This window comes from Schistocerca nitens, chromosome 4, assembly GCF_023898315.1.
Source record: "Schistocerca nitens isolate TAMUIC-IGC-003100 chromosome 4, iqSchNite1.1, whole genome shotgun sequence".
Lineage (NCBI taxonomy): Eukaryota > Metazoa > Arthropoda > Insecta > Orthoptera > Acrididae > Schistocerca > Schistocerca nitens.
In genome coordinates, this window is record NC_064617.1 from 39,421,720 (window position 1) to 39,449,560 (window position 27,841).

The 27,841-nt window shown below is 53.0% G+C and overlaps 1 protein-coding gene across 1 annotated transcript; it reads right to left on the reverse strand.

The window, feature by feature from the left end:
• Positions 1-247: 247 nt before the first annotated feature.
• On the reverse strand, positions 248-24,932 carry LOC126251443 (uncharacterized protein DDB_G0290685-like). The gene is made up of 3 exons (XM_049951870.1): positions 24,431-24,932; positions 5,447-6,784; positions 248-273 (listed from the first exon to the last, which is right to left on the reverse strand). Exons 1-3 carry the CDS (start codon positions 24,930-24,932, stop codon positions 248-250), a joined length of 1,866 nt encoding a protein of 621 aa, XP_049807827.1.
• Positions 24,933-27,841: the final 2,909 nt, after the last annotated feature.

Sequence of the window (27,841 nt, forward strand, 5' to 3'; positions counted from 1 at the left end):
TGCTGCTGGTTTTCAATTTCGGTTTTTTACTGTTTCCTAAGTCACGGACCGGGCGCTAATGACCATAGCAGTTCTGCCCCCTAAAAACCAAAACAAAAAAAAGTACATGACCGAATACTATGAGAACATATAAATCTTGTTACATAGCTCCACTGCTAAAATCACAAAAGAGAGATATTAATATACAAATAATTCTAGTGTTGTATTAAGCTTCACCTTGCATGAGAACAAAATACTTGCACAGCAACTATTTGTCAACGTACACAGAAGCTCCTGAGAAAAGACACAATGATTCTGTAGATAGTGCAGTTTAAAACCCACTGTGGAACTCAGCACACTTAAGTGATACTGAAAGGCTACGCAAGCATAAGCAAATAAAACATGTGAAAGCCCATAGTAGTACGTGAATCTGTACTCACCTCTGCTGCGTCGGATTATGGAGGTAATCGGATGAAGTATGCACGAACGCTTTTAACCAAGTGGATCTTCATAAATGTTCTCGCACCGAACCACAAATAAACGCGTCTGATAAACGTGGAACTAACAAAGCGAACTGATGTCTGCCGTTGTGGTATTCAGTAACAGTGCTTAACAAGTCCACTATTGTCACGTATGGTTATGCGCGTTTAAAGTACAAAAACTTTAAAGACTGAATAAATAACCTGTGCCCTACAAGAACGCTAAACTACTGTTTGTCGTAGACAGTTTTATGATTCGCTAAGAGCTGAACTACGTGCAACAGGCTAACAGTAATTCTGTAGTGGATGTTATGCGGCGCTCTGACCGGTGAGTGTTGCCAACGTAAAACAAGGAAACGTGTTCTCACTTTGAAATGAACGAACAGTAGTAACTGCGTATAAACTACATTAAACAACTGACCAGACAAATATACTAAGCAAATCTCTTTTCAGTGCCGTATAGTGGATAACAAATATTTTGTCTCTGTGATGCTGCACTTAATTTGTTTCGTATAAACGACGCTGAGGTGAAAAGCAGAAGCGCAGCCCGCGACACATCGTGCTAACCTTCGTACCAGCAGCAGGCATTTGTTCCTATGAAGCAGTTGGTGTAGCGGCAGAGCCCCAACAGAACAGATGATAGGAGCCGCCGACCGTGTGATGTGAACTCCGTATCAATTACATAAAGAGTCGTATCAAATGAAAATTACAATTAAGACTTCAACGCTGACGTGTATCACTAATGTAAAGTTTAAGAACTTTACTACAGTTTGTAAACTGTTGAGCCAAAAATAGCTCGGACTTGAAAACAATCAGTACAATAATATTGATAACATAATTAAAGCAAAACAATTTTGGGTGTAATTCTATTACGTAGCGGTTGTAAATATGAAGCAAACTTTATGTTAAACAAAACTGGATGGAAATTTTATCCCTCGCTGAGTTTTTTCCCGTTGGGAGGAATGGAAACAAAGTATAATGCCACGTAAACACAACTATTCACTGTTGCCTCAGTCAAATGTAAATATTGAAAAATGTTATCATCCAATCCTGAAAACTAAGCCTTATAATAATGACAGTTTATTGATCAGTGCGCAAGTAAACTTTATTTGGTTATTATACAACTAAAGCAAATGAGAATATTTCTGAAAATAATTTGCCATCAGAAAATCATACATAACCAATACATTAAAAAAAGAGTAAAATTCTTTTGAAAAATATTCAAACGAACAATTAAGTACTAGCTGTTACTGATTGAATGCATAAAGTATTTTCTGTTCATCATATAACTTCATTCATTCATTCATTCATTCATTCATTCATTCATTCATTCATTGGGCTTACAACACATTATATATCCTCATTATCTGTGAAAGACGTTTATGCCTTGCCCCCAAAGTGATTTCAAAAACGTATTTATAGAAGTCTATTAATACTGCAATTTATAGTACCGAAAAATGTTTTCCATTTTTTTATACAAAGAAATGTTTTGTAATTAAAATCGTTTGGATAGACACTTGCTAAGTGAGCGAAGCGGCAAATGCAACATACATAGTGACGGTGAAGAAATAAGCGATCCTTACGTACTTCATCTATCCTCGCCTGATGGTGGCGTTTTCTCTGTCGGATACTGCAGAGGGTAAGCATCTGCTCCTGTGGTCCTTTGTATTTAGTTAAACATACGATATTAAGGGAAATGTGTGAATCGAGTTTATTTAGAAAAAGCACACCTCTTGAGTCCTGTGATAACAACTAGGATTATGTACGAATATTTCTGTCACTGTTCGCAGCCAGTAAAGAAAATATAACTGAAGAATTGTTCGAGGGTAGAACCACCCGATATATTACGTGTCTTTCGTTACTTACTTGAATATCTCCAGGTCGAACCACTCGGAGATCAAGTTACCGATCATTTCTTTTCATTTGTTGCGTGTATCTTTACATAAGAATAGTATTAAGCTGATCGGTCCATTAACGTGGAAACCAAGAAGAAATGCAGATGATAAACGGGTATTCATTGGACAAATATATTATACTAGATCTGACATGTGACTACATTTTCACGCAATTTGGGTGCATAGATCCTGAGAAATCAGTACCCAGAACAACCACCTCTGGCCGTAACAATGGCCTTGATACGCCTGGGCATTGAGTCAAACAGAGCTTGGATGGCGTGTACAGGTACAGCTGCCCATGTAGCTTCAACACGATACCACAGTTCATCAAGAGCAGTGACTGGCGTATTGTGGCGAGCCAGTTGCTCGGCCACCATTGACCAGACGTTTTCAATCGCTGAGAGATCTGGAGAATGTTCTGGCCGGGCAGCAGTCGAACATTTTCTGTACCCAGAAACGCCCGTACAGGACCTGCAACAAGCTGTCGTGCATTATAATGCTGAAATGTAGGGTTTCGTAGGGATCGTAGGGTAGAGCCACGGGTGGTAACACGTCTGAAATGTAACGTCCACTGTTCAAAGTGCCGTCAATGCGAACAATAGGTGACAGAGGCGTGTAACCAATGGCACCCCATACCATCATGCCGGGTGATACGCCAGTATGGCGACGACGAATACATGCTTCCAATGTGCGTTCACTGCGATGTCGCCAAACACGGATGCGGCCATCATGATGCTGTAAACAGAACCTGGATCCACCCGAAAAAATGACTTTTTGCCATTCGTGCACCCAGGTTCGTCGTTGAGCACACCATCGCAGGCGCTCCTGTCTGTGATGCAGCGTCAGGGATAACCGCAGCCATGGTCTCCGAGCTGATAGTCCATGCTGCTGCAAACGTCGTCAAACTGTTCGTGCAGATGGTTGTTGTCTTGCAAACGTCCCCATCGATTGACTCAGGGATCGAGACGTGGCTGCACCATCCGTTACAGTCATGCGGGTAAGCTGCCTGTCATCTCGACTGCTAGTGATACGAGGCCGTTGGGATCCAGCACGGCGTTCTGTATTACCCTCCTGAGCCCACCGATTCCATATTCTGCTAACAGCCATTGAATCTCGACCAACGCGAGCAGCAATGTCGCGATACGATAAACCGCAATCGCTACAGGCTACAGTCTGACCTTTATCAAAGTCGGAAATGTGATGGTACGCATTTCTCCTCCTGAGACGAGGCATCACAACAACGTCTCACCAGGAAACGCTGGTTGACTGTTGTGTATGAGAAATCGGTTGGAAACTTTCCTCATGTCAGCACGTGGTAGGTGTCGCCACCGGCACCAGCTTTGTGTGAATGCTCTGAAAAGCTAATCATTTGCATATCACAGCATCTGTCGGTTAAATTGCGCGTCTGTAGCACGTCATTTTTGTGGTGTAGCAATTTTAATGGCCAGTAGTGTAATTAATTTCATTTTCTCATATTTTTTGCTTACGTTTGTCGTCTATCGTTTCCTCGCGCCCGACGCGGACGGGTACAACAGCCAATAAGTTTCTTACCGTGACATACTGGGAAAACTATGCTTACCAGTTTTCTCCCAGGATATTCTCATTCACTATAAATTCAGAGGGAGAGGTGTGGGCTTCGTCACTACTCGGAGGTCGCAAAAGTCATGGGATACCTCCTAATATTGTGTCGATCTCCTTCCGCCTGACGTAATGCAGCTATTGGATGTGACATGGACTGAACACGATGTTCGAAGTCCCCTGCAGGAATAATTAGCCATGCTGCCTCTATAGACGCCCATAATTGCGGGAGTGTTGCCAGTGCAGGATTTTACGCACGAAGTGATCTGTCTATATGTCCCCTAAATGGGATTCGTGTCATGCGATCTGGGCAATCGAATCATTCGATCGAATTGTCCAGAATGTTCTTCAAATGAGTCACGAATAGTTGTGGCCCAATAACGTGGCGCATTGTAATCCATAGAAATTTGACCGTTATTTGGGACCTCGAAGTCAGTCAGCGGCTGCTGATGTGCAAGTAGCCAAACATGTCCATTTCCAGTCACTGATAGGTTCAGTTGGTCCTAAGGACCCAGTCCGTCCCATGTAAACACAGCCTGCACCATTACACCAGCTTGCACAACGCCTTGTTCACAACTTGGGTCTGTGGGGCCTGTGCCATAGTCGAATCCTACCATCAGCTCTTATCAACTGAAATTGGGACTCATCCGACCACGACACAGTTGTCCAGTCATTTAGAATCCAACTCAAATGATCACGAGTCCAGGAAAGGCGCTGCAGGCGATGTTGTGCTGTCAGAAAAGGCACCCGCATCGGTCGTCTGCTGCTGTAAACAATTAACTCCAAATTTCTCCGCACTGTGTCTAGCGGATACATTCGTCGTACGTCCCACACTGATTTCCGCGCTTATTTCACGCAATGTTGATTTCTGTTAGCACTGACAACTGTACGCAAATAGTGCTGCTCTCTGTCGTTATGTGAAGGCTGTCGCCATTGCATTGTGCGTGATGAGAGGTAATGCCTGAAATGTGGTGTTCTCGGCACACTCTTGACACCATGGATCGCGGAATACTGAATTTCCTAACGCTTTCCGGAATGGATTTCCCAAGCGCCTAGCTCAAATTACGGTTCAGTGTCAGTTAATTCCCGTCGTGTGACCATTATGAAATCGGAAACATTTTCACATGTATCACCTGGCTACAAGTAACAGCTCCATCGATGCACTGTCCTTTTATACTTCATGTACGCGATACTACATCCACCTCTTTATGTTCGTATTGCTATCCATGATTTTTTTACCTCAATGTACCTTATCAATGGCAATGCATTATTATGCTTTTCACTGTAGTGTACCCGCATTACTATTTTCTTATTCGTTACCCCCCAGGGGGTCCACAACTCTTTTGTGGATACGTGCGTGGCGAGCACGGGGCCCCGAGCCATTGCAACCTTCTTTCACCCCAGGGCTGCATTTCCTCTCCCCTCCTCTCCCCATACCTCTCCCCCATACCTCTCCCCCATACCTCTCCCCCATACCTCTCCCCCATACCTCTCCCCCATACCTCTCCCCCATACCTCTCCCCCATACCTCTCCCCCGTCCACCTCTCCCCCGTCCACCTCTCCCCCGTCCACCTCTCCCCCGTCCACCTCTCCCCCGTCCACCTCTCCCCCGTCCACCTCTCCCCCGTCCACCTCTCCCCCGTCCACCTCTCCCCCGTCCACCTCTCCCCCGTCCACCTCTCCCCCGTCCACCTCTCCCCCGTCCACCTCTCCCCCGTCCACCTCTCCCCCGTCCACCTCTCCCCCGTCCACCTCTCCCCCGTCCACCTCTCCCCCGTCCACCTCTCCCCCGTCCACCTCTCCCCCGTCCACCTCTCCCCCGTCCACCTCTCCCCCGTCCACCTCTCCCCCGTCCACCTCTCCCCCGTCCACCTCTCCCCCGTCCACCTCTCCCCCGTCCACCTCTCCCCCGTCCACCTCTCCCCCGTCCACCTCTCCCCCGTCCACCTCTCCCCCGTCCACCTCTCCCCCGTCCACCTCTCCCCCGTCCACCTCTCCCCCGTCCACCTCTCCCCCGTCCACCTCTCCCCCGTCCACCTCTCCCCCGTCCACCTCTCCCCCGTCCACCTCTCCCCCGTCCACCTCTCCCCCGTCCACCTCTCCCCCGTCCACCTCTCCCCCGTCCACCTCTCCCCCGTCCACCTCTCCCCCGTCCACCTCTCCCCCGTCCACCTCTCCCCCGTCCACCTCTCCCCCGTCCACCTCTCCCCCGTCCACCTCTCCCCCGTCCACCTCTCCCCCGTCCACCTCTCCCCCGTCCACCTCTCCCCCGTCCACCTCTCCCCCGTCCACCTCTCCCCCGTCCACCTCTCCCCCGTCCACCTCTCCCCCGTCCACCTCTCCCCCGTCCACCTCTCCCCCGTCCACCTCTCCCCCGTCCACCTCTCCCCCGTCCACCTCTCCCCCGTCCACCTCTCCCCCGTCCACCTCTCCCCCGTCCACCTCTCCCCCGTCCACCTCTCCCCCGTCCACCTCTCCCCCGTCCACCTCTCCCCCGTCCACCTCTCCCCCGTCCACCTCTCCCCCGTCCACCTCTCCCCCGTCCACCTCTCCCCCGTCCACCTCTCCCCCGTCCACCTCTCCCCCGTCCACCTCTCCCCCGTCCACCTCTCCCCCGTCCACCTCTCCCCCGTCCACCTCTCCCCCGTCCACCTCTCCCCCGTCCACCTCTCCCCCGTCCACCTCTCCCCCGTCCACCTCTCCCCCGTCCACCTCTCCCCCGTCCACCTCTCCCCCGTCCACCTCTCCCCCGTCCACCTCTCCCCCGTCCACCTCTCCCCCGTCCACCTCTCCCCCGTCCACCTCTCCCCCGTCCACCTCTCCCCCGTCCACCCTCTCCCCCGTCCACCCCTCTCCCCCGTCCACCCCTCTCCCCCGTCCACCCCTCTCCCCCGTCCACCCCTCTCCCCCGTCCACCCCTCTCCCCCGTCCACCCCTCTCCCCCGTCCACCCCTCTCCCCCGTCCACCCCTCTCCCCCGTCCACCCCTCTCCCCCGTCCACCCCTCTCCCCCGTCCACCCCTCTCCCCCGTCCACCCCTCTCCCCCGTCCACCCCTCTCCCCCGTCCACCCCTCTCCCCCGTCCACCCCTCTCCCCCGTCCACCCCTCTCCCCCGTCCACCCCTCTCCCCCGTCCACCCCTCTCCCCCGTCCACCCCTCTCCCCCGTCCACCCCTCTCCCCCGTCCACCCCTCTCCCCCGTCCACCCCTCTCCCCCGTCCACCCCTCTCCCCCGTCCACCCCTCTCCCCCGTCCACCCCTCTCCCCCGTCCACCCCTCTCCCCCGTCCACCCCTCTCCCCCGTCCACCCCTCTCCCCCGTCCACCCCTCTCCCCCGTCCACCCCTCTCCCCCGTCCACCCCTCTCCCCCGTCCACCCCTCTCCCCCGTCCACCCCTCTCCCCCGTCCACCCCTCTCCCCCGTCCACCCCTCTCCCCCGTCCACCCCTCTCCCCCGTCCACCCCTCTCCCCCGTCCACCCCTCTCCCCCGTCCACCCCTCTCCCCCGTCCACCCCTCTCCCCCGTCCACCCCTCTCCCCCGTCCACCCCTCTCCCCCGTCCACCCCTCTCCCCCGTCCACCCCTCTCCCCCGTCCACCCCTCTCCCCCGTCCACCCCTCTCCCCCGTCCACCCCTCTCCCCCGTCCACCCCTCTCCCCCGTCCACCCCTCTCCCCCGTCCACCCCTCTCCCCCGTCCACCCCTCTCCCCCGTCCACCCCTCTCCCCCGTCCACCCCTCTCCCCCGTCCACCCCTCTCCCCCGTCCACCCCTCTCCCCCGTCCACCCCTCTCCCCCGTCCACCCCTCTCCCCCGTCCACCCCTCTCCCCCGTCCACCCCTCTCCCCCGTCCACCCCTCTCCCCCGTCCACCCCTCTCCCCCGTCCACCCCTCTCCCCCGTCCACCCCTCTCCCCCGTCCACCCCTCTCCCCCGTCCACCCCTCTCCCCCGTCCACCCCTCTCCCCCGTCCACCCCTCTCCCCCGTCCACCCCTCTCCCCCGTCCACCCCTCTCCCCCGTCCACCCCTCTCCCCCGTCCACCCCTCTCCCCCGTCCACCCCTCTCCCCCGTCCACCCCTCTCCCCCGTCCACCCCTCTCCCCCGTCCACCCCTCTCCCCCGTCCACCCCTCTCCCCCGTCCACCCCTCTCCCCCGTCCACCCCTCTCCCCCGTCCACCCCTCTCCCCCGTCCACCCCTCTCCCCCGTCCACCCCTCTCCCCCGTCCACCCCTCTCCCCCGTCCACCCCTCTCCCCCGTCCACCCCTCTCCCCCGTCCACCCCTCTCCCCCGTCCACCCCTCTCCCCCGTCCACCCCTCTCCCCCGTCCACCCCTCTCCCCCGTCCACCCCTCTCCCCCGTCCACCCCTCTCCCCCGTCCACCCCTCTCCCCCGTCCACCCCTCTCCCCCGTCCACCCCTCTCCCCCGTCCACCCCTCTCCCCCGTCCACCCCTCTCCCCCGTCCACCCTCTCCCCCGTCCACCCCTCTCCCCCGTCCACCCCTCTCCCCCGTCCACCCCTCTCCCCCGTCCACCCCTCTCCCCCGTCCACCCCTCTCCCCCGTCCACCCCTCTCCCCCGTCCACCCCTCTCCCCCGTCCACCCCTCTCCCCCGTCCACCCCTCTCCCCCGTCCACCCCTCTCCCCCGTCCACCCCTCTCCCCCGTCCACCCCTCTCCCCCGTCCACCCCTCTCCCCCGTCCACCCCTCTCCCCCGTCCACCCCTCTCCCCCGTCCACCCCTCTCCCCCGTCCACCCCTCCCCCCCGTCCACCCCTCCCCCCCGTCCACCCCTCCCCCCCGTCCACCCCTCCCCCCCGTCCACCCCTCCCCCCCGTCCACCCCTCCCCCCCGTCCACCCCTCCCCCCCGTCCACCCCTCCCCCCCGTCCACCTCTCCCCCCCGTCCACCTCTCCCCCCCGTCCACCTCTCCCCCCCGTCCACCTCTCCCCCCCGTCCACCTCTCCCCCCCGTCCACCTCTCCCCCCCGTCCACCTCTCCCCCCCGTCCACCTCTCCCCCCCGTCCACCTCTCCCCCCCGTCCACCTCTCCCCCCCGTCCACCTCTCCCCCCCGTCCACCTCTCCCCCCCGTCCACCTCTCCCCCCCGTCCACCCTCTCCCCCCCGTCCACCCCCTCCCCCCCGTCCACCCCCTCCCCCCCGTCCACCCCCTCCCCCCCGTCCACCCCCTCCCCCCCGTCCACCCCCTCCCCCCCGTCCACCCCCTCCCCCCCGTCCACCCCCTCCCCCCCGTCCACCCTGTCCCCCCCACACCTCCTCCTCCTCGTCTCCCCCCTTACCTCCTCTCCCTCTCTTGGTTTCCTTGCTTATGTTGGCCGCCGCCATCCTCCTGGTTCTGTTGGTTTTCCAATTCGACTTTGTTGCATAATCATCTCCTCCTTTTGGCATTCCTTGGTCTCCCTCTGGGGTTTGACCTCCATTACAAATTTTCTCCTCCATAGTGTGAGCCATTTGGGAAGAGCACCTTACCTAGTGTCTGCAACGTGCGCCCTCCTAGTACATTCCACCTTTTCTTTCACGTCGTTGTCCTATACTAGGATGCATAGCCAGCACGGTAGCCAGCCCGTGTGGTGGGGTCGCTATGTACCCTTTTGGTTGAGCCCCCTGAACACACAGGGATCACACTTCTGATACCTGAGCTGTGACCTCCTCATGCATGCCTTGGAGTGGTTGCTCGTCATCCTGGAGCATCGGAACTCCCGGCAATGGCCGGCGTGCCAGACGGCCCTTGCTGTGGCTGGGTGCCGCCCGTGAGGAGAGCCCCTGATCAGAGTGGGCGGACGCTATGCAAATGAAACGCATACGGGTCCAGAACTCTGGCCGTTCTTCTGCGGCCGTCTCTCTGCGTGGTACTGATTCTTAAAGTGCTGCTTCTCTTGCCCCTTCGGCCGTCCCTTCGATGGATACCCCCAGGGAAGAGTGACAGGCCCGTCGGCTAGGGGCAAAACCTTTCCCCTGTTATCTAGTTTCCACCAGGACTGATGGAGATACTTTCACCAATACCAAACCTTTATTCTTTGTGGAACACATTGAAGACAAGTTTGGCGAAGTGGACTCCCTGAGCAAGATGCGGTCGGGTTCGTTGCTGATAAAAACTGCTTCAGCTGCCGAATCTGCGGCCCATCGTGCCTGTACCCATCTTGGCACAATTCCTGTGTCCATTACCCCCCACCAGTCTCTAAATATGGTACAACGTGTGTTTTTCCACAGGGACCTCATCCTTCAAACTGATGAACTTCGGGACAATCTCGGACGGCGGGGTGTTCACTTTGTTTGGCGTGGTCAGAAGGGTCCTAAAGACTATCGTATTGATACTGGTGCCTTTATCCTGGCTTTTGAAGGGGATACCCTCCCTGAGAAAAGATTATGGTCTATCGTTGTCATGTGAAGCTGTACATCCCACCTCCTATGAGGTGTTTTAAGTGCTTGCATTTTGGACACGTCGTCCCGCTGTTCACAGGCCCCTCTCTGTGGTGACTGTGGACGTCCACTCCATGAGGTGAGTCCCTGTGTTCCCCCTCCTGTGTGTGTAAATTGTCATGGTAGTCATTCTACACATTCACCAGATTGCCCAGTATATAAGAACGAAAAACAAGATACAGGAGTATAAGTCCCTCGATCGTTTAACTTACACAGAGGTCTGTAAGAAACCCTGTGTCCATGACATCTAGTTACGCCTTGGTTACATCTACAACCCTTCCTCCCCCTTCCTTACCTCCATCGCGGACCCCTCTCCTCCCCCCTCCCCTGCAGCTCCCACACCTTCTCCTCTGGGCGCTGCTCCCCCTCCCCAGCCGGAGAAGTGTCCCACTCCTTCGGCGTCTGCCGGTCAAGGGCACCTCTCCCAGGATGCCCCTTCCCGGCACCCTCCAGGCCAAAGGTCTGCTGCCGCGCGACGACCGCGAGTGCCGCGGTCTGTCGGCCCCCAGGTCGCCCGGTCTCTGTTTCTGATCTTGCTGCAGCTGGCTCCTTTATGCCACACAGCCCTCCTCGATCTCAGCCTGAAAAGAAGCATAAGTCCCGGGACAAAGAGCCTCTGGTGTCACCGGAGGTCCCTTCCCCGACTTCACAACCGGATTCTGACCTGTCGTTCATGGATGTCGCCCCCTCCTTGCCGGTGACTGGTGGGGACCCGGCGGTATGACTGGATTTAGCATGTTCAGCCCCCATTTAAACCAGCGTTCTGTTGTTCTCCAATGCAGTTGTAATGGATACTATCGTCACCTTCCGGAATTGAAATCCCTTCTTTCGTCCTACTCTGCAGCTTGTGTGGTTCTCCAGGAATCTCATTTTACTGATGCTCACTCACCGACACTCCGTGGGTTCTGTGTTTTCTGTCGAAATCGGGTCGGACCCCTGCGGGCTTCTGGTGGCGTTTGTACATTGGTCCGTACAGACATTGTTAGCACGTGGATTCCTCTTCAAACTATATTGGAAGCGGTTGCTGTTAGGGTCCACTTAGACTCTGCGGTCACAGTTTGCAATCTTTATCTCCCTCCTGACAGCACTCTTACACCTACTGCCTTAACTGCCCTTCTTCAGCAACTTCCTCCTCCCTTCCTCCTCCTTGGGGATTTTAATGCTCATCATTCCTTGTGGGGCAGTGCCTTCCATCTAGACGAGGTCTTCTTATAGACCAATTTATTGCAGACCACGACCTGTGCCTTCTTAATAATGGCTCCCCTATTCATTTCAGTGCCGGTCATGGTACCTTTTCTGCCATTGATCTTTCTTTGTCTTCCTTCTCCCTCTCTCCTCCCTTCATTACACTGGTCGCCACACGACGACCTTTGTGATAGTGACCATTTACCGTTGATTATCCCTTCCCGCTCCCCGATGGACAGGTTACCTCGTTGGTCTTTCCGACGCGCCGATTGGCCTCTATACACTGCACAGGTCGTGTTTTCTCCCTCTCTTTCGGGTCGTATTGATGTCCTACGTGACGTGTCTGACGCAATTGTTCGCGCTGCTAGCCTTGCTGTCCCGCGCTCATCTGGACCATTTCGTCGCCGGCAAGTCCCATGGTGGAGTACGGCCATTGCCATTGCCATCCGTGATCTCCGTCGAGCTTTGCAACACTTTAAGAGGCACCCATCCATAGCCAACCTTACTAAATTTAAACGCCTCCGCGCTAAAGCCCATTATTTAATCAAACAGAGCAAGCAGATACGTTGGGAACGATTCGTTTCTTCCCTTGGTTCTACTGTTCCTCTGTCATGGGTATGGGCTACACTTCGCTCTCTCCAAGGTTGCCATCGGCAGTCCACCCTCCCAGGCCTTCACCTCCCAGATGGCATTTGTACGGACCCATTAGTTCTTGCAGAACATCTTGCGACCCATTTTGCAGTGGCATCAGCGTCAGCCTCCTATCCAGCTGCTTTCCTTCACCAAAAACAGCGGGCTGAAGCTTCCACCTTACGTTTCACCCCTTGTGAGTCAGAATCTTGCAACGAACCTTTTGCTGAATGGGAATTTCTTTCTGCTCTATCTTCTTCTCATGATACGGCCCCTGGCCCAGCTTCCATTCATAACCAACTGCTTCAACATCTCTGTGCTCCACAACGGCAACATCTTCTTCGGGTGTTAACTTTGTGGTTCCTGTCCTTAAGCCTGTTGACAGCTATCGGCCAATTAGTTTGACCAATGTTCTTTGTAAGTTACTTGAATGGATGGTAGCCCGTCGGCTCAATTGGGTCCTCGAATCTCGGGATCTATTGTCCTCTTACCAGTGTGGCTCTCGAGAGGGACGGTCTCCAATCCATCATTTACTTCGCTTGGAATCCGCAGTTCGGCAGGCTTTTTCCCAGCGCCGCCATTTGGTGGCAGTGTTTTTTGACCTTCGCAAGGCCTATGACACGGCTTGGCGCCATCACATCTTACTTCCCTTCATCAGTGGGGTCTTCGGGGCCCACTCCCGATTTTTATCCGCCAGTTCCTGATCCATTGGTCATTCAGAGTTCGGGTTGGTACTGCTTTTAGTTCTCCATCGACCCTGGAGATGGGCATCCCACAGGGTTCTGTTATGTGTGTCCTTTTCCTCATTGCTATCGATGGACTTGTGGCATCTGTCGGTCCCTTGGTCGCCCCTGCCCTGTATGTGGATGATTTCTGCGTTTGAGTTAGTTCCTCCTCGATGGCATCTGCAGAACGGCAGCTCCAGGTAGCTATACGGCGTGCCTCTGCATGGACCCTGTCACACAGGTTTCAATTCTCTCCTTTAAAATCGCGGGTGGTCCACTTCTGTCGCCGTACTACGATCCACCCTGATCCAGAGCTCTATCTCGCTGCACAGCGATTGCCTGTGGTCCCACAATTTCGTTTCCTGGGTCTTCTTTTCGACAACAAGCTCACTTGGCTGCCCTATATCAGACTCCTGATGGTAGGATGTTTCTGTAAACTAAATGTCCTTCGCTTCCTTGCCCACTCCTCTTGGGGTGCGGACCGTTCCCTCCTTCTCCGTCTTTATCATGCTCTAGTTCTGTCTCGCTTGGACTGTGGTTGTCAAGTTTATCGTTCAGCTGCTCCTTCCACACTGCACGTGCTGGATCCAGTCCACCATCGTGGTGTGTGTTTGGCCACCGGTGCCTTCCCTACTAGCCCTGTTGATAGTCTCCTGGTTGAAGCTGGGATCCCCCCCACCTTTCTGTTCGGCGGTTCCAGCTTTTGGTGTCTTATGCACTCACTATCCGTTCCTCTCCACTCATCCTTCCTATTCTATCCTGTTCCCAGACCATGGGCGTCGCTCACCCGACTCCCGCCCTTGGGCGGGTTTACCGGTTGGGCTTCGCCTTGCGTCTCTTTGCCGTGATTTTCAGCTTCCTTCTTTTTCCTGTCTTCCTCGCTCCCTCCCCTCCACCCCTCCTTGGTTAGTTCCTCGGCCTCGAATTCGGATGGATCTCCACAGAGGTGCGAAAGATTCCATCCCCGCGGTGGTGTTCCGTTCCTTTTTCCGCCAAATTTTATGGGAGTTTCGGGATGGTGTTGTTTTTTACACTGATGGCTCTAAATCTACTGATCATGTTGGGTATGCCTTCACGTCCTCTGTTGGAACGGAAAATCATCTGCTGCCACCTACATGTGGGGTGTTTACTGCGGAATTGATGGCAATTTCCCAGGCCCTTAGCTTTATTAAGCAGTCCAACACAACCGCGTTTTGTTATGTATGGACTCGATGAGTGGCCTTCTTGCTATTGACCGGTGTTTTTCGCGTCATCCCTTGGTCTCTGCCATCCATGACCATCTCGCTGCTATTCACCTTGCTGCTTGTTCCATTGACTCCCTTTGGGTCCCTGGCCATGTGGGTATCCCGGGTAATGAGCTCACTGATCGTTTGGCTGGGGGAGCAGTCACTTACCCCCAGTTTTCTGTAACGCCTCCTGCAGCGGATTTACGGCTTCACATCAAATCCCACTTCGCACAGTCATGGGCCAATTCTTGGGAGGCTACTCCCCTGTCTAATAAACTTCGTGCGATTCAGGTGACACCAGGCCCGTAGCGTTCTTCCATTCGCCTCTCCCGAAAGGACTCGACCACACTGTGTCGTCCCCGCATTGGCCAGAACAGGCTGACCCATGGTTTTCTTTTGCGTGATAAAACACCCCCACTTCGTGGTTGTGGAGCATTCCAGTCGGTAGCGCACATTTTGATTGAATGCCCCCTTCTTTTGGCTCTGCGTGCTAAGTACAGACTCCCCCACACTTTACCTTTGATGTTGGCTGACGATTCCCAGATGATCTCTCTGGTTCTCGGTTTCCTCCGGGAAAGTGGTTCTTATTCTCAGTTTTAAGGTTTTTAATCTCTCTCTGGTGTTGGGGCAGGGCGGTGAGTGTTTGGGTGTCTCCCACTTTAAGCCGTGTTTGGAGATTCCCGATTCACCTTCCTGACCGAGATCCCCTTTCCATCCCATTTTACTCTGTTTTTACCTCTTTGTTTTTTTAAGAATTGGTTAGTCTCCTTTTCCCATACGTATTTCTACATTCTAGCGGTTGCACCTTTTAAGTCACAGGTGGTCTTGCCTATGCTGCTTCAGCATAGCGTTGGGTTCGTTCTCTTGCCGACTTCCCTCATTTTGTTATTACCAATGACAACATGTCTGCCCTTTTACGTTTTTACCTTTTCCGTTTTATTGTTCTGACTTTCCTGAGATGTCCCATTAGCGGAATGGTGCATATTTGAAACAAGGGACTGATGACCTTGCTGTTTGGTCCCTTAAACCTCAAACAACCACCCATCTTATTCGTTACTAAACCATTTATGCATTACCCATATTTGACTTTGTATTTATAACGCTTTATTCGCCGGACCAGAAGCCCTCATCCTCCTGCCACCAAACCTCTCTAATTTCTGCTATATCTTCAACCTGTCCATTTCCTTTTTTAAATTTTCTAACCTACCTGCCAGATTAAGGGATCTGTTTCCACACTCCCATCCACAGAGAGCTATACAAACCGAAATATACATCATGGACATTTAATATAAACTATCTGAACAGCATTACCCGCAATTACCTTAATTTTTATTGTACTCCCATCACAACGAATACTATATTTACTTGATGAGTCAGCAGAAGCAATAATCACAATCAAAACAATTGGACGACAATGATACTGAAGATATGAATATTCTTGCTTCTCTTGATGACGTGAAGTAACAGCTTCGCTAATCTGGTGTTCGAGCAGCAATAGCTGGCTGCTAAGAGGTAACTGATCAGGATCATAAGTTTGGCATCTTGTAATAGCGATAGTGGCGCCTCGTTTTCTTAGTGTGTTCACTGGCGCCGCTACGTTTGCTCGCGTTGTCTGTCCGTGAGTGGCAGCAGCAGCGCTTATCGATAGCGCTTACTGTGATACAATCTTTGGAGCAGCCTGTAGTATTTCCGGGTCGTCGCGTGTCGAACAAGAGGAGTTGGGACAGAGGAGCAGTGAGGACCGGACAGCCAGTACTCGCCCGACCGCCCGCGACACACATCCACTGTCCGGCGGAAGGATGTGGTCGCGAGAGTGCACGGCCACGTCAAGGACCGGATCCAGCGAGGTATAGTTCAATGGACCGTGATATTTGAGTAATGCAACGTGTGTGTGTGTGTGTGTGTGTGTGTGTGTGTGTGTGTGTGTGTGTGTGTGTGGCCGTCGAAGTGATCTCATGGAAATAAGTTGTCAGTCGATGATTTATACTGGGATCTTTCCTGTGCCTGACTTGAGTGGAGACGACCGTTGGTTGGTCGTTCGGTCGGTCGTCGCAGCGGACGACGTACATTTTTTCTTCCGACCGCTTCTGGCTTCTCTGTGTTTGTGCCGACTTGTAATTGTTTCATAGTGACTCGTTTTAGTATTGTGAGTTGTTGTCGTAATTGTTTCCCGGGCTCCATGTGTGTCTTGTTGTTTTGAATGAGCAGTTATTTTAATGCTGTCTGCGTACTGGATTTGGTGTGAGTGGGAGGGTGAACGGACATGAGGTCGTTTGGGGGCGCAGCAGCGAGCAGGTCCGTGCAGCGCGAGGGGCAAGCCGGGGTTGCTGGCGGCGTGCTGCCACTGCCGGATCGAGGAGGGGTAGGTGTGAGAGCGACGACTTCGTTGCACACCGAACCCTGGACGTTTGAGTGAAGAGTTAACTGCTAATGCAACCTTGACTATTCTGAGATCTCGACTTTTGCAGGCGGGTTGTTGCTTCCAGGGCCGCTGACCCTGGCGCCAACAAGTGAAGTGTTTAGAGGCGGTGAAATATTGCAGCCGTCCTTCTCTATTTGTTATTCATCACTGAATTTAGTATTATTCTTGTTAGTGAAGTACAACCAGTGGTATTTTCTGCCTTGTGGCCGCTAACGCCCCAGTTACCTGCCCTGGAGGTGGTGTGCCTTTCCTCGTCGTGTTGATGCTGTCCGACACGGCGTGTAGTTTGACAACCTCTTGTATTGTACTGTGCATATTTGTGTGTGTGTGTGTGTGTGTGTGTGTGGGGGGGGGGGGGGCGGAGGTCTACTACGTCGGTCCTGCTGGTGTTTCCTTCGGCCTTGGGTGTTTTCTGAAGACGTACTGCTGTCTGTCTCTTCGCCCTTGCCTAAAAATATTCCATCGTTGTACCGGTGATTGGACGTTGGGCAGACTGGTTAGTCGGTCGGTCGGCGCGTATCTGCCCCTAGTTTCAGTAGTTTTAGTTGTCATCCTGTTACGTGAGTACAACTCTTGGCTGCCTGTCTCTCCCTACCTTACGTTTGATTTACCTTCCCAGGCCCTTGGAACACTTGCTGAGAACCGCTTGTCTTGATTCCTTAGATTGTGATGTTTGTTTTAAAGATATTTGTAATTCTCTTATTATTGATATGACCTTCAGCCGAGCAATAATTTCACTTCTTTGGTGATAAGGCCTTCAGCCCTGTTACAGTAAGTTTTTTAAGCAAATCTGTTTTAAAAGCAAGCTATTTATTTTAAAAGTGCTATTTAGAATTGTTCTTCAGACTTTTAATTCAGGCCTTCAGCCGTTTGTTGTATGAGGTTATTGTTGGTGGCCTTCGGCGCTAAAATTGTGGAATTTTTTTCTGTGCTATCATAGTCAATTGTGACTTTGAGAGATTGTTTTAAAATTATAATTTGTTTAAATAAAGTTTACGTATTTGTTGCGCAACCGAGAGTGACTGATTACGGCCCCATCCACAATCGTAACCTTATCCTGCCCCATCCTGAGAAACGAGCTCTCAAAATCCGCTGAATTTCGATTGCGCCAAAAGTCGCACAAATCTGAAGGCTGTAACTTCAACTAAATACTTCGAGATTGCAATTTCAAATAACCTACATTGGAACGATCACATAGAAAATGTTGTGGATAGAGGAAATCAAAGACTGCGATTTATTGGCTCAAATGGTTCTGAGCACTGTGGGGCTTAACTTCTGAGGCCATCAGTCCCCTAGTACTTAGAACTAATTGAACGTAACTAACCGAAGGACATCACACACATCCATGCCCGAGGCAGGATTCGAACCAGCGACCGTAGCGGTCGCACGGTTCCAGACTGTAGCGCCAAGAACCGCTCGGCCACTCCGGCCGGCTGCGATTTATTGGCAGAACACTTACAAGGTGTAGCAGGTCTATTAAAGTGACTGCTTACACCACACTTCTCCGCCCTATCCTGGAGTACTGCTATGCGGTGTGGTATCCGCATCAGGTGGGACAGACCGTTGACATCGAAAAAGTTCAAAGAAGGGCAGTTCATTTTGTATTATCGCGAAATAGAGAAGATAGTACCACATACATTGGAGTGGCAATCATTAAAACATAGGCGTTTTTCGTTGCGCGGGATCTTCTCATGAAATTTTAATCACAAGTTTTTGTTGTGGGTTGGCAGGAGAGCCAACACCGTGTTATTAGTGGAAGCCGAAAGGCACGCGTTTTAGCTCACGCAGGCTGGCGTGAGGTCTGGAACAGGACAATGAAATTAGACTTTAGAAAAACGGACGTTGCTGGTGGAATACTTAACTTTAATCCATTAATGAGGAGCGTCGCTCTTGACTGTACATGATTCAGTATCAATAGTAACTGGTAATGGCGTCTTGCTAGGTCGTAGCAAATGACGTGGCTGAAGGCTATGCTAACTATCGTCTCGGCAAATGAGAGCGTATTTTGTCAGTGAACCATCGCTAGCAAAGTCGGATGTACAACTGGGGCGAGTGCTAGGAAGTCTCTCTAGACCTGCCGTGTGGCGGCGCTCGGTCTGCAATCACTGATAGTGGCGACACGCGGGTCCGACGTATACTAACGGACCGCGGCCGATTTAAAGGCTACCACCTAGCAAGTGTGGTGTCTGGCGGTGACACCACAGTTTTCTCCTCCAATTGTGAAAAGATTCGGTTGGCACCCACCTACATAGGGAGACATGGTCATCACGATATAATAAGAGAAATCAGGGCTCGCACAAAAAAAAATTGTACTCGTTTTTCCCGCTCGCCGTTCGAGAGTGGACCGGTAAAGACAGCTTGAAGGAGGTTCATTGGACCCTCTGCCAGGCCCGTTATTATGAATAGCAGAGTAATCCTGTAGATGTAGATGAATATGGAAAAAGAATTTAGAAAATAATTCTGATAACGCAACGATAATTCGTGGCTGCATTACTGGTTACGATATAGACCAAATTATACCTTCCTGATAGGTTACGTTGGAATTGTTGGTCGAGGAGACTTAGGCCATTACCCATTAAAGCTTTCATATAAAGACACGTAGCCCAAAGATCGTCTTGCACTTTGTCTACTGGGGCAGTAATACTCGATTAGATGTTGTTGACTGTGACGTCGTTTTATTGTTATGATTCGTAAAACTGGAATACATCTGATACTTTGAGATGGATGTGTAATGTTGTAAAAGGGTGTAGTTTTAGTGCATCATTAATTTCAGTGCGTTTTTATTGATAAAGAATTCTCTGTACTTTTGGCAGGTGCCACGCTGGCAGCCTTATCGGAACATCCTCCTGCGATTGGAGCTCGTCGCTAGTGTGTGTGGGTGGTGTTCAGAAATGGCTCCTTAACGACCGCCTTGGAGCCATAGTCTTCTGACACAGGTGGAGATGAAATTTCTTGTCCGTTACTCCTAATGACGCACACAGGTCGCGGAGTCCCCCCAATTTTCCGGCTTTGCGTAGGCCGCTTCCAACACTTTCTCTCAGCCAGCTTAGAACTAGCGGCAACATATACGGAGATGTGACGAATGGCTGCCGCCTTCAGTATTCCCACGGCTGACCACAGGCTCGCAATGGCGACGTGAAACCTCATGGTTCACTGCTGCATCAGTAGCGCCTGCAGATAGGAACAGCATTTCATCACAAATATGGTGCTGATTGCAGTGTTATCGGGTATGTGCAGCCTGTTTCTACAGAGCTCATTGTGCGTGTGTTGTGCGCTGTTTGAATCCACACAGTCTTTGGAGAACAGTGTTATCGACAAACGGTCCTCAATCTCTGCAACTCTCTAAGCTCGCAATTTATTGTACCGTGACTCTGTAAGTATATGACTTCGCGTACGTAAATAGTTTCTTTTTCCTACACTGTGGTCTTTACTCAGTTTCGTTTGTGTGTGGTGAGGACGTGTTTACTTCGGAGTAGTTCCGCATCTGTTCATGAGTCTTACTGCGACATAGCGATGTAATATTGTGAGAGTTACATGTTTTTACATTCTTTCTGGGAACACGGGAAGATACAGCCCACCGTCAACGTCATTCCAGGACTATATTTTGTCGCTTAATTTTCTCCCGATATACCCGGTATGGTTTACGTGTAGTGGGGTAATACGTCAGCTGCACTGATCCTGCTCACAACTGAAGGACACTCATGTGCTGCCATTGGGTTCCCCTAAATGGCAGGCAGCACCGCATAACAGCCACGCTATGAGGGAAACAAACCAACAGCCGAAGACATCAGGTAAACACGCCGAAGATTCCAGTTGATTAATAGGAACCTTTCCTTGCAGAGGTCACCGCGACATATCCGGCCACGGATTCCTACGCCGCGTTTCTATTGGCTCCAGCTCACTATATAGGCCCGACCGGTCAAAGGCAGACCAGTCTTCGTCCGCTGCTAATGGCAACCGCTGTAGCAGAGTCTCCGAGAAGGTATCACCGAAGCCGCTGTACTGTACCGCCGATCGAAGTACCAGTCGACCGAGAGGAACCACATCTCCGGCTAGATCGACGGAAGTCTACATCTATTGTACAGCCAGCTACTGTATTGTAGAAGAAGTTACGTTCAATAAACTGTTGGAGAATACAACAGTGGCGACGAGTAAGGATTCGACAACCCAAAAAAGATGGAACCACAACAACAACAACAAGCACAACCACAACTGCAACAGCAGAATCTATCAGTGCAGCAGGTACTGAATCAACTTTTTCGACAGTTCGCAATACTGCAGCAGCAACTGATTGCCGAAATTCAAAGTCTTCACCGTCCACCGACACCTCCAGCGTTACCGGCATTCGATGAAGACGCTGAAGATTGGGAAACATATGAAAAGAGGATTCGTCAACATTTCCGGATTCATCAGGTATCCCAGGAAATCGATCAGAGAGCCTATTTTCTTTCTTGGAATGTCTCCCGTATGTACGAGCTCCTGACGAAACTCAAGCCACATGATCCTGACAGTCTTACCTTCACCGCCATATGTGAGTGTCTCACCTCCTACTATCGCCGCAGATATCACGTCATGGCAGCAAGAGTGGAATTTCACCAGAGTCGAAAGAAACCCGACCAGACGTACCGACAATGGGCTGCTGAACTCAAAGCTCTCGCTCGGAAGTGCAACTTTGTCACCCGCATATCCCGGGAATCTTACGCAGATGACATGGTCTGGGATAACCTGATCCAAGCAGCCCCAGATGCGGCTTTCTGCCACGACGCCTTAAAGTTGGAGGACCCGTCGCTAGATCAAACCATAGACCTTGCATTCAAGTTTGAAGTTTACACTGCAGCTGACCGCAGATTGGAAACGTGGGCCGACGTCGCAAACATCCGAGAAGAGACTTCCGACTTCCAGGAGGACGTCGCGGCCATATACGCACCTTCACGCCTCACTCCCCACTACAACAGCCTGGCATCTTCTCGGCGTACGGAAAAGAAAAAAAGACTGTCGCTTCAGGAAGACAACCAGCAGCTCTCACGGGGCCAGCAACGCCGCCGCAGGGAACCCCTGTGCCTTCCATCTTGTCCAGGATGCTACTCCCAGCATGAACGGGAGGATTGTCCTTACTGCTGGGCGACGTATCGCCGTTGCAGTCGGGACGAGCACCATGCATCTGTCTGTCGCTCTGCCACGGCGCCAATCTCCAGGCGCTACGACACCGAGGCGTCCATGGACATCAACCAAGTTGTCTTCAGCGTCCCCCAAACTGTATATTGTCACCATATTGGGTAAGCCAGTTAGACTGCAGGTCGATACAGGGGCTGTGGTATCCCTGCTCAATTACACTACCTAGACCGTTTTAGGAGCGCCAAGCCTTCATCCGGCCCCTCGACGCCTCCTTACATACAACAGGCAGGAAATCGCCTTGTTGGGGCAGTTCACGACGGTGGTTTCTTACAAATCTGTCAGTCATACGATTTCTTTTCTGGTAGTCAACAATTCCAATGCTACCGATCTGTTTGGGTTGGATGCTTTCCAAATGTACGGGTTCACAATCGATGATCATGGACATCTGGTTTCTCCACAGGTGCCGTTTCCCGAAGTTGAGTCCCTCTGCACCGAATTCCAGGATCGCTTCTCCCCCGGCATTGGGTGCGCCAAGGGGTTTGCAGCGACCCTCCACCTCAGGCCGTCAGCCTGACCTCTATACTTCCAGGTTAGGCAGATCCCCGTCGCTCTCCAGCAGCCACTGCACGACGAATAGGACCGTCTGCAAAAGGAAAGGGTGCTACAGCCTGTTCAGTTCAGCCCCTGGGCCACACCTCTCGTCATCGTCCAGAAGCCAGTCAGGTGTCTGTGTCTCTGTGGGGACTTTTCGCGACCCTCAACCCCCAGCTCCAGGTGGACGACTTTCCGCTCCCTTGGTCTGATGATCTCCTCCATAGATTGGCTGGTGGTCGTTACTTTACCAAAATTGACTTGCTGAGGCGTACCTCCAGGTTCCTTTGGATAAAGCTTCTCAAGCCCTCACCGTTCTGAATATGCCCGCCAGCCTCACGTTTGGCCTGGCTAGCGCCCCAGCCATTTTCCAATGCTTCTTGGAACAACTTCTGCAGGACATTCCCAGCTGCATTAATTACCTTGACAACATTGTCGTTACGGGCCCTACTGCTGCAGCCCATTTTACCGATTTCCGTCAGCTGTTTCTTTGCCTCTGCCAGGCTGGGCTAAAATGCAATAAGGTGACGTGTTCCTTCTTTCAACCTTCTATTTCCTATTTAGGACATGTTATTTCACTTAAAGGCATCTCTCCATCATTTTCCTATGAGGACACCATACGTCGCCTGCGTCCCCCATGGGACATCCATCAGCTGAAATCCTTCCTTGGAAGAATATCGTATTACCGGTAGTTCCTTCCATTGGCCGCTCAGGTGGCGGCCCCCTTGTATCACGTATGCCGCAAAAATGTCCCCTTCAGTTCGTCCCCTGCCTCTGAGACGGCCTTTTCCACCCTCAAACGCCAGTTGCAATCAGCCTCCCGCCTGATGCCATATGATCTGTCGCTGCCGTTGCTCCTGGCCACGGACGCGTCTGATTATGGGCTCAGGGCTGTCCTCTCCCACAAGCTTCCGGATGGGACAACGTCCAGTGGCTTTTCTATCCGAGGCCCTAACTGCCACCCAGCTGAAGTACTCTCAGATCGAAAAGGAGGCATTGGCTATCGTATTCGCCTGTTCCAAACTCATGCCTTTCTTATATGGACAGGCCTTTCATATTGTCACTGACCACAAGCCCCTCCTCTCCCTGTTTTCCCCGGAGGCCTGGCTTCCTACGAAGACGTCTCAGAGGCTTCAACGATGGGCCCTGTTCCTCTCGCAATTCCGTTACACCTTGCATTTTAAGTCCACCTCCCAGCACGCCAATGTGGATGCTCTTCCACGCCTTCCTCTTGGTCCCGACCCTGCGTTTGACTCTTCAGACGTCCTCGTGTCCGAAGTTGATGAAGCGATCCACGACAACCTTTGCGGGTTTCCCATCACGGCCTCCATGGTGCCAATTGCGACCATGCGTGACCCATTGTTGCGCCGTGTCTGCTCCTATGTTCAGCGCGGGTGGCCCAGCAGTGCCCCCACCCGCAACCAGCAGCACCTTCACTTCTTTTTTTCTATCCACCATCAGCTGTCGGCGGTGGATGGTGTCCTATTGTGGGTAGTCCCTACGTCCACGCCGCGTGTGGTCGTTCCCCAGCATCTACGGACCGAAGTCTTGCGTCTCTTACATCGAGGCCATTGGGGAATCCCTCGCACCAAGGCGTTGGCCCACCGTCACGTCTTTTGGTTCGGGTTTACCAGGGACGTCACTCAAACGGTTCAGAATTGCTCCACTTGCGCCCAACAGCCGTCCCAGCCCCCTCAAACCTTCCTCTCTTGACCTAAGCCGGCGGGTCCCTGGGATCGCATTTATTTGGACTTCGCCGGACCCTTTCCCCGCTACCAATGGCTTCTCGTCACTAAGGCTTTTTCACATTTTCCGTTCGTTATCCGTTGTACCAGCACCACTTCGGACGTGACCCTCGCTGCTCTCCAGAAAGTTTTTTCCTCGGAAGGGTTGTCGCTAACAATTGTTACCGATAACAGCCCTAAATTCCGGAGCCAGGAATTCGCGACGTTCAGCCAATGGCATCCAACACGTCCTCACTCCGCCCTTTCACCCGCAATCGAACGGCGAGGCCGAACGCCTCGTCCGGATATTTAAGACCCAAATGACAAATTATGCCTCCGCCCATACTTTGGACGAGTCGCGCACGTTGTTCCTCAGTTTCTATCAGTCGACGCCCATCGGCTCCCGTAGTCCAGTGGAACTTTTGCACGGCCGGCAACCTCATACCCTTTTGCACCTCCTCCGGCCTGGACCCAAACAATAGGTTCCGACTGCACAGGCTCCCTTTGTTCCTGGATCCCTTATCTGGGCGCGAGGTTCCGGCCTGAGAGCTGGATGGATTCAGGGGGTGATCGTCCGGCCGCAAGGCCATCAGCTCTTTGACGTCTGCATCGCCGACAAAGTGATCCGCTGGCACCGCAACCCACTCAGGCGCTGGTATCAGTGTTTTCCGACCGCCTCTTCTTCCCAGCAGACAGCTCCGCCGCCTTCTTCCAGCCGCCCAGATGCGCTCCCTTCCACCCGTGGTCGGCGTGCAGGGGTGCCAGAATCCGTCCAGCAGCAACAGCCGTCGTCTCCACAGCGGCTGCTGGCTCCACCGGCCCCTCCGCCGGCCCGACCGGCTGCGCCATCCACCATCGTTGACGATGCCCCCGTGCCCTTGGCACCGCCGCCGCCGGTGTCGCAGCCTAGCCAGCGACGCCAGCGCAATCCACTTTCCGGGAAGCATCCCGCGGACGTCGACGAACCTATGCCCGTGGCACCATCACGGCAGGCTTCCCCGTCTCTTCCGGAACGCAGCTCCACCCGTTTGGCCCGCCACGCCGCTCCCTCCCCCCAGGCGGTCCACAACTCTTTTGTGGACACGTGCGTAGCGAGCACGGGACCCCGAGCTAATGTGGCCCTCCTTCCTTTCCGGGCTGCATACCTTCCCTTTCCGCATCCTTCCCCGTTCCCCATCTTCGCCCCCCCCCCCCACCTCTGGCTCTTTCCTTCCCTTTCTCCCCCTCTGGGAGTATGGTTTGTGCCTACGTCCGGAGACGGACGCTCGAAACTGTTAAAAATTCCTTGTTTTCTACACTTGCAAGCCTTCATCCTTCCTCTGTCCTTCCTCTGTCCTTTTCTTTTCCTTCCCTCTTCTCTTTGCCCTTTTCTCCGCTGCGGCGTTTGAGACCCCTCTTCTTTCCTTTCCCTTTTTTTCCTCCCTGTGCGCGTCTGAAGGCCGACCCACGCACTCCCATGCGTAGCCGGTGACGGGGTAACGCGTAATTCCCCGCCCTGGGTAGACAGGTAGGACGCGTACGTACCCCTGGTAACGGCCAGGCCCAGGGAGGGGTGATTACCCGAGCTGATACCTTCCGAAAGTGCCGATTGGTCCCTCCGTTCGTTTGTCGGGAGGGGTGACCTGAGGTGTGAACAATCACCTAAGGCGGGAGTGCCCTCAGTGAGGGACCCCACAAGGGAGGAGCGCGCCATCGGAGACGCCGGTAATCATGGGGGATTCTTCCTCAATGGTTTCCTCACCTTCTACTATGTCTGCTCACAAACGTAAGTTCACTGAGTCTCAGCCACAGACAGTTCTTCCATCGTTGCCACAGTTCCTTGTTGTTTCTCGGTCTGACGGTCACGACTTCTCCACGGTCAACCCTTTCATTATTCAGAAAGGTGTCGACGCAATTGCAGGTCCTGTAAAGTCTTGTTCCAGATTACGGAATGGCACCCTGTTGTTAAAAAGAAACAGTGCCCTCCAGGCACAAAAATTGCTGCGTGCTTCTCTGCTCCACACCTTCCCTGTCTGGGTGGAACCGCACCGTACCTTAAATTCCTTGCGTGGAGTCGTTTATACACGCTCCCTCGATGGATTGTCTGACGAAGAAATTCAGCACTACCTGTCTGACCAGGGCGTAACGGCTGTTCATAGAGTTACGAAAAGGGTTGACACAAACATCATTCCAACCCGCACTGTCTTCTTGACATTTGACAAAGTTCAACTCCCATCGAAAGTCAAAGCAGGCTATTAGATAATTTCAGTTCACCCTTACATCCCAAACCCTACGCGTTGCTATGGGTGCCAGCGGTTCACTCACACCAGCCAGTCCTGTTCCAAACTTGCCAAATGTTACGTGTGGCAAGGATGCCCATGAGGGTGCTTGTCCACCTCCATCCCCTCGCTGCATCAACTGTATGGGTGACCAGGCTGCTTCCTCTCGAGATTACCCCGTTTTTAAGGACGAAAAGCTCATCCAGGAAATAAGAGTGAAGGAAAAGGTGTCGACCTTTGCTGCTCGAAAATTATTCGCCAGTCGACAGCCCACCGTGCCTCAGACAGAAAAATACAGCACTGTCCTTGCTTCTCCTCGGCCAACAAAGGAGCCGGCCACGCAGACTTGCGACCTCACCTTTAGTGCCACGGTCGTCAGATCGGCCAGCGCAAAGATCGCCCGTTCAACCTCACCACTTTCGCCTGCCCACTCTATGGCTTACCCTTCGTCGGGTTCTGCTGAATCTCGAGCCCAAAAGTCAGACACCAAGTCTTCGAAAAAAGAGGATACTCGTGAAGAGTTTTTACGTACCGCAACTTCACAACCATCGGTTCCTCCTTCATCTAAACATCATACTTCCAAGAAGGCTACAAAGAAACCCAGTTCCTCTCCTTCTCCGCCAAGGCGTGTCCCATCCACAGCGCCACCTGGCGGAAATCGCCCTCGGCCGTCTTCTGTGTCGCCGAGGCGCACTGCTGATGGCCGGTCAACCGGCCGATCGCTGGTGGCAGGAGCTGCTCCTGACCAACCTATGGATCAGGATATATGCGCCCGCCTTTGGCTGAATGCCATTCCATGCTGTCATTCGCAAGCTCTGAGCAGTCGTTGAGTTGACAGCACCCTTGGTCACAATCCTCCATTTTCTGTTCACCCTATGTCCATTATCCACTGGAATATCCGCGGCATTCGAGCCAATCGGGATGAATTGTTGATCCTCTTACGATCCTACTGGCCGGTCATCTTCTGTCTTCAGGAAACAATGCTGCGTCCTAATGACCGCATTGTTCTCCCTCATTTTCAGTCTGTCCGATATGACCTCCCCTCTGTGGAAAGCACTCCAGCCCATAGAGGACTCATGATCCTTTTCCATGATACTCTCCATTATCATCCAATCCCCTTAAACAGTTCCTTCCAAGCTGTCGCCGTCCGTCTTTCCCTTTCTGGATACACGTTCTCTCTTTGTACTGTATACATTCCATCGTCCACACCAATGGCACGAGCTGATCTCCTTCATCTTCTTGGTCAGCTTCCACCCCCCTATTTGCTGGTTGGGGACTTCAATGCCCACCATCCGCTTTGGGGATCTCCACATCCTTGTCCACGTGGCTCCCTATTGCTAGACGTCTTCCACCACGCGGATCTAGTTTGCCTCAACACTGGGGTCCCCACATTTTTGTCTGCCTCCACGACAGATTTATCTCATTTGGACCTTGCGATCGGTACTGTTCCGATAGCTCGGCGCTTCGAATCGTTCGTCCTTGATGATACACACTCGAGTGACCACTTTCCATGTGTCCATAGGCTGCAGCTTCAACTGCCATATATGCGCCCGCGACGCTGGAAGTTTGCCCAAGCCGACTGGACACTTTTCGTCTCT

Coding starts and splice junctions, on each gene's coding strand:
- LOC126251443 (XM_049951870.1), bottom strand. CDS start 24,932: ATGCTTCCCGGAAAGTGGATTGCGCTGGCGTCGCTGGCTAGGCTGCGA. Junction 6,785..24,430: donor GCCGGAGGAGGTGCAAAAGG/GTATGAGGTTGC, acceptor TGGACGGGGGAG/AGGGGTGGACGGGGGAGAGG. Junction 274..5,446: donor GGGAGAGGTATGGGGGAGAG/GTATGGGGGAGA, acceptor GTCTTTTCTCAG/GAGCTTCTGTGTACGTTGAC.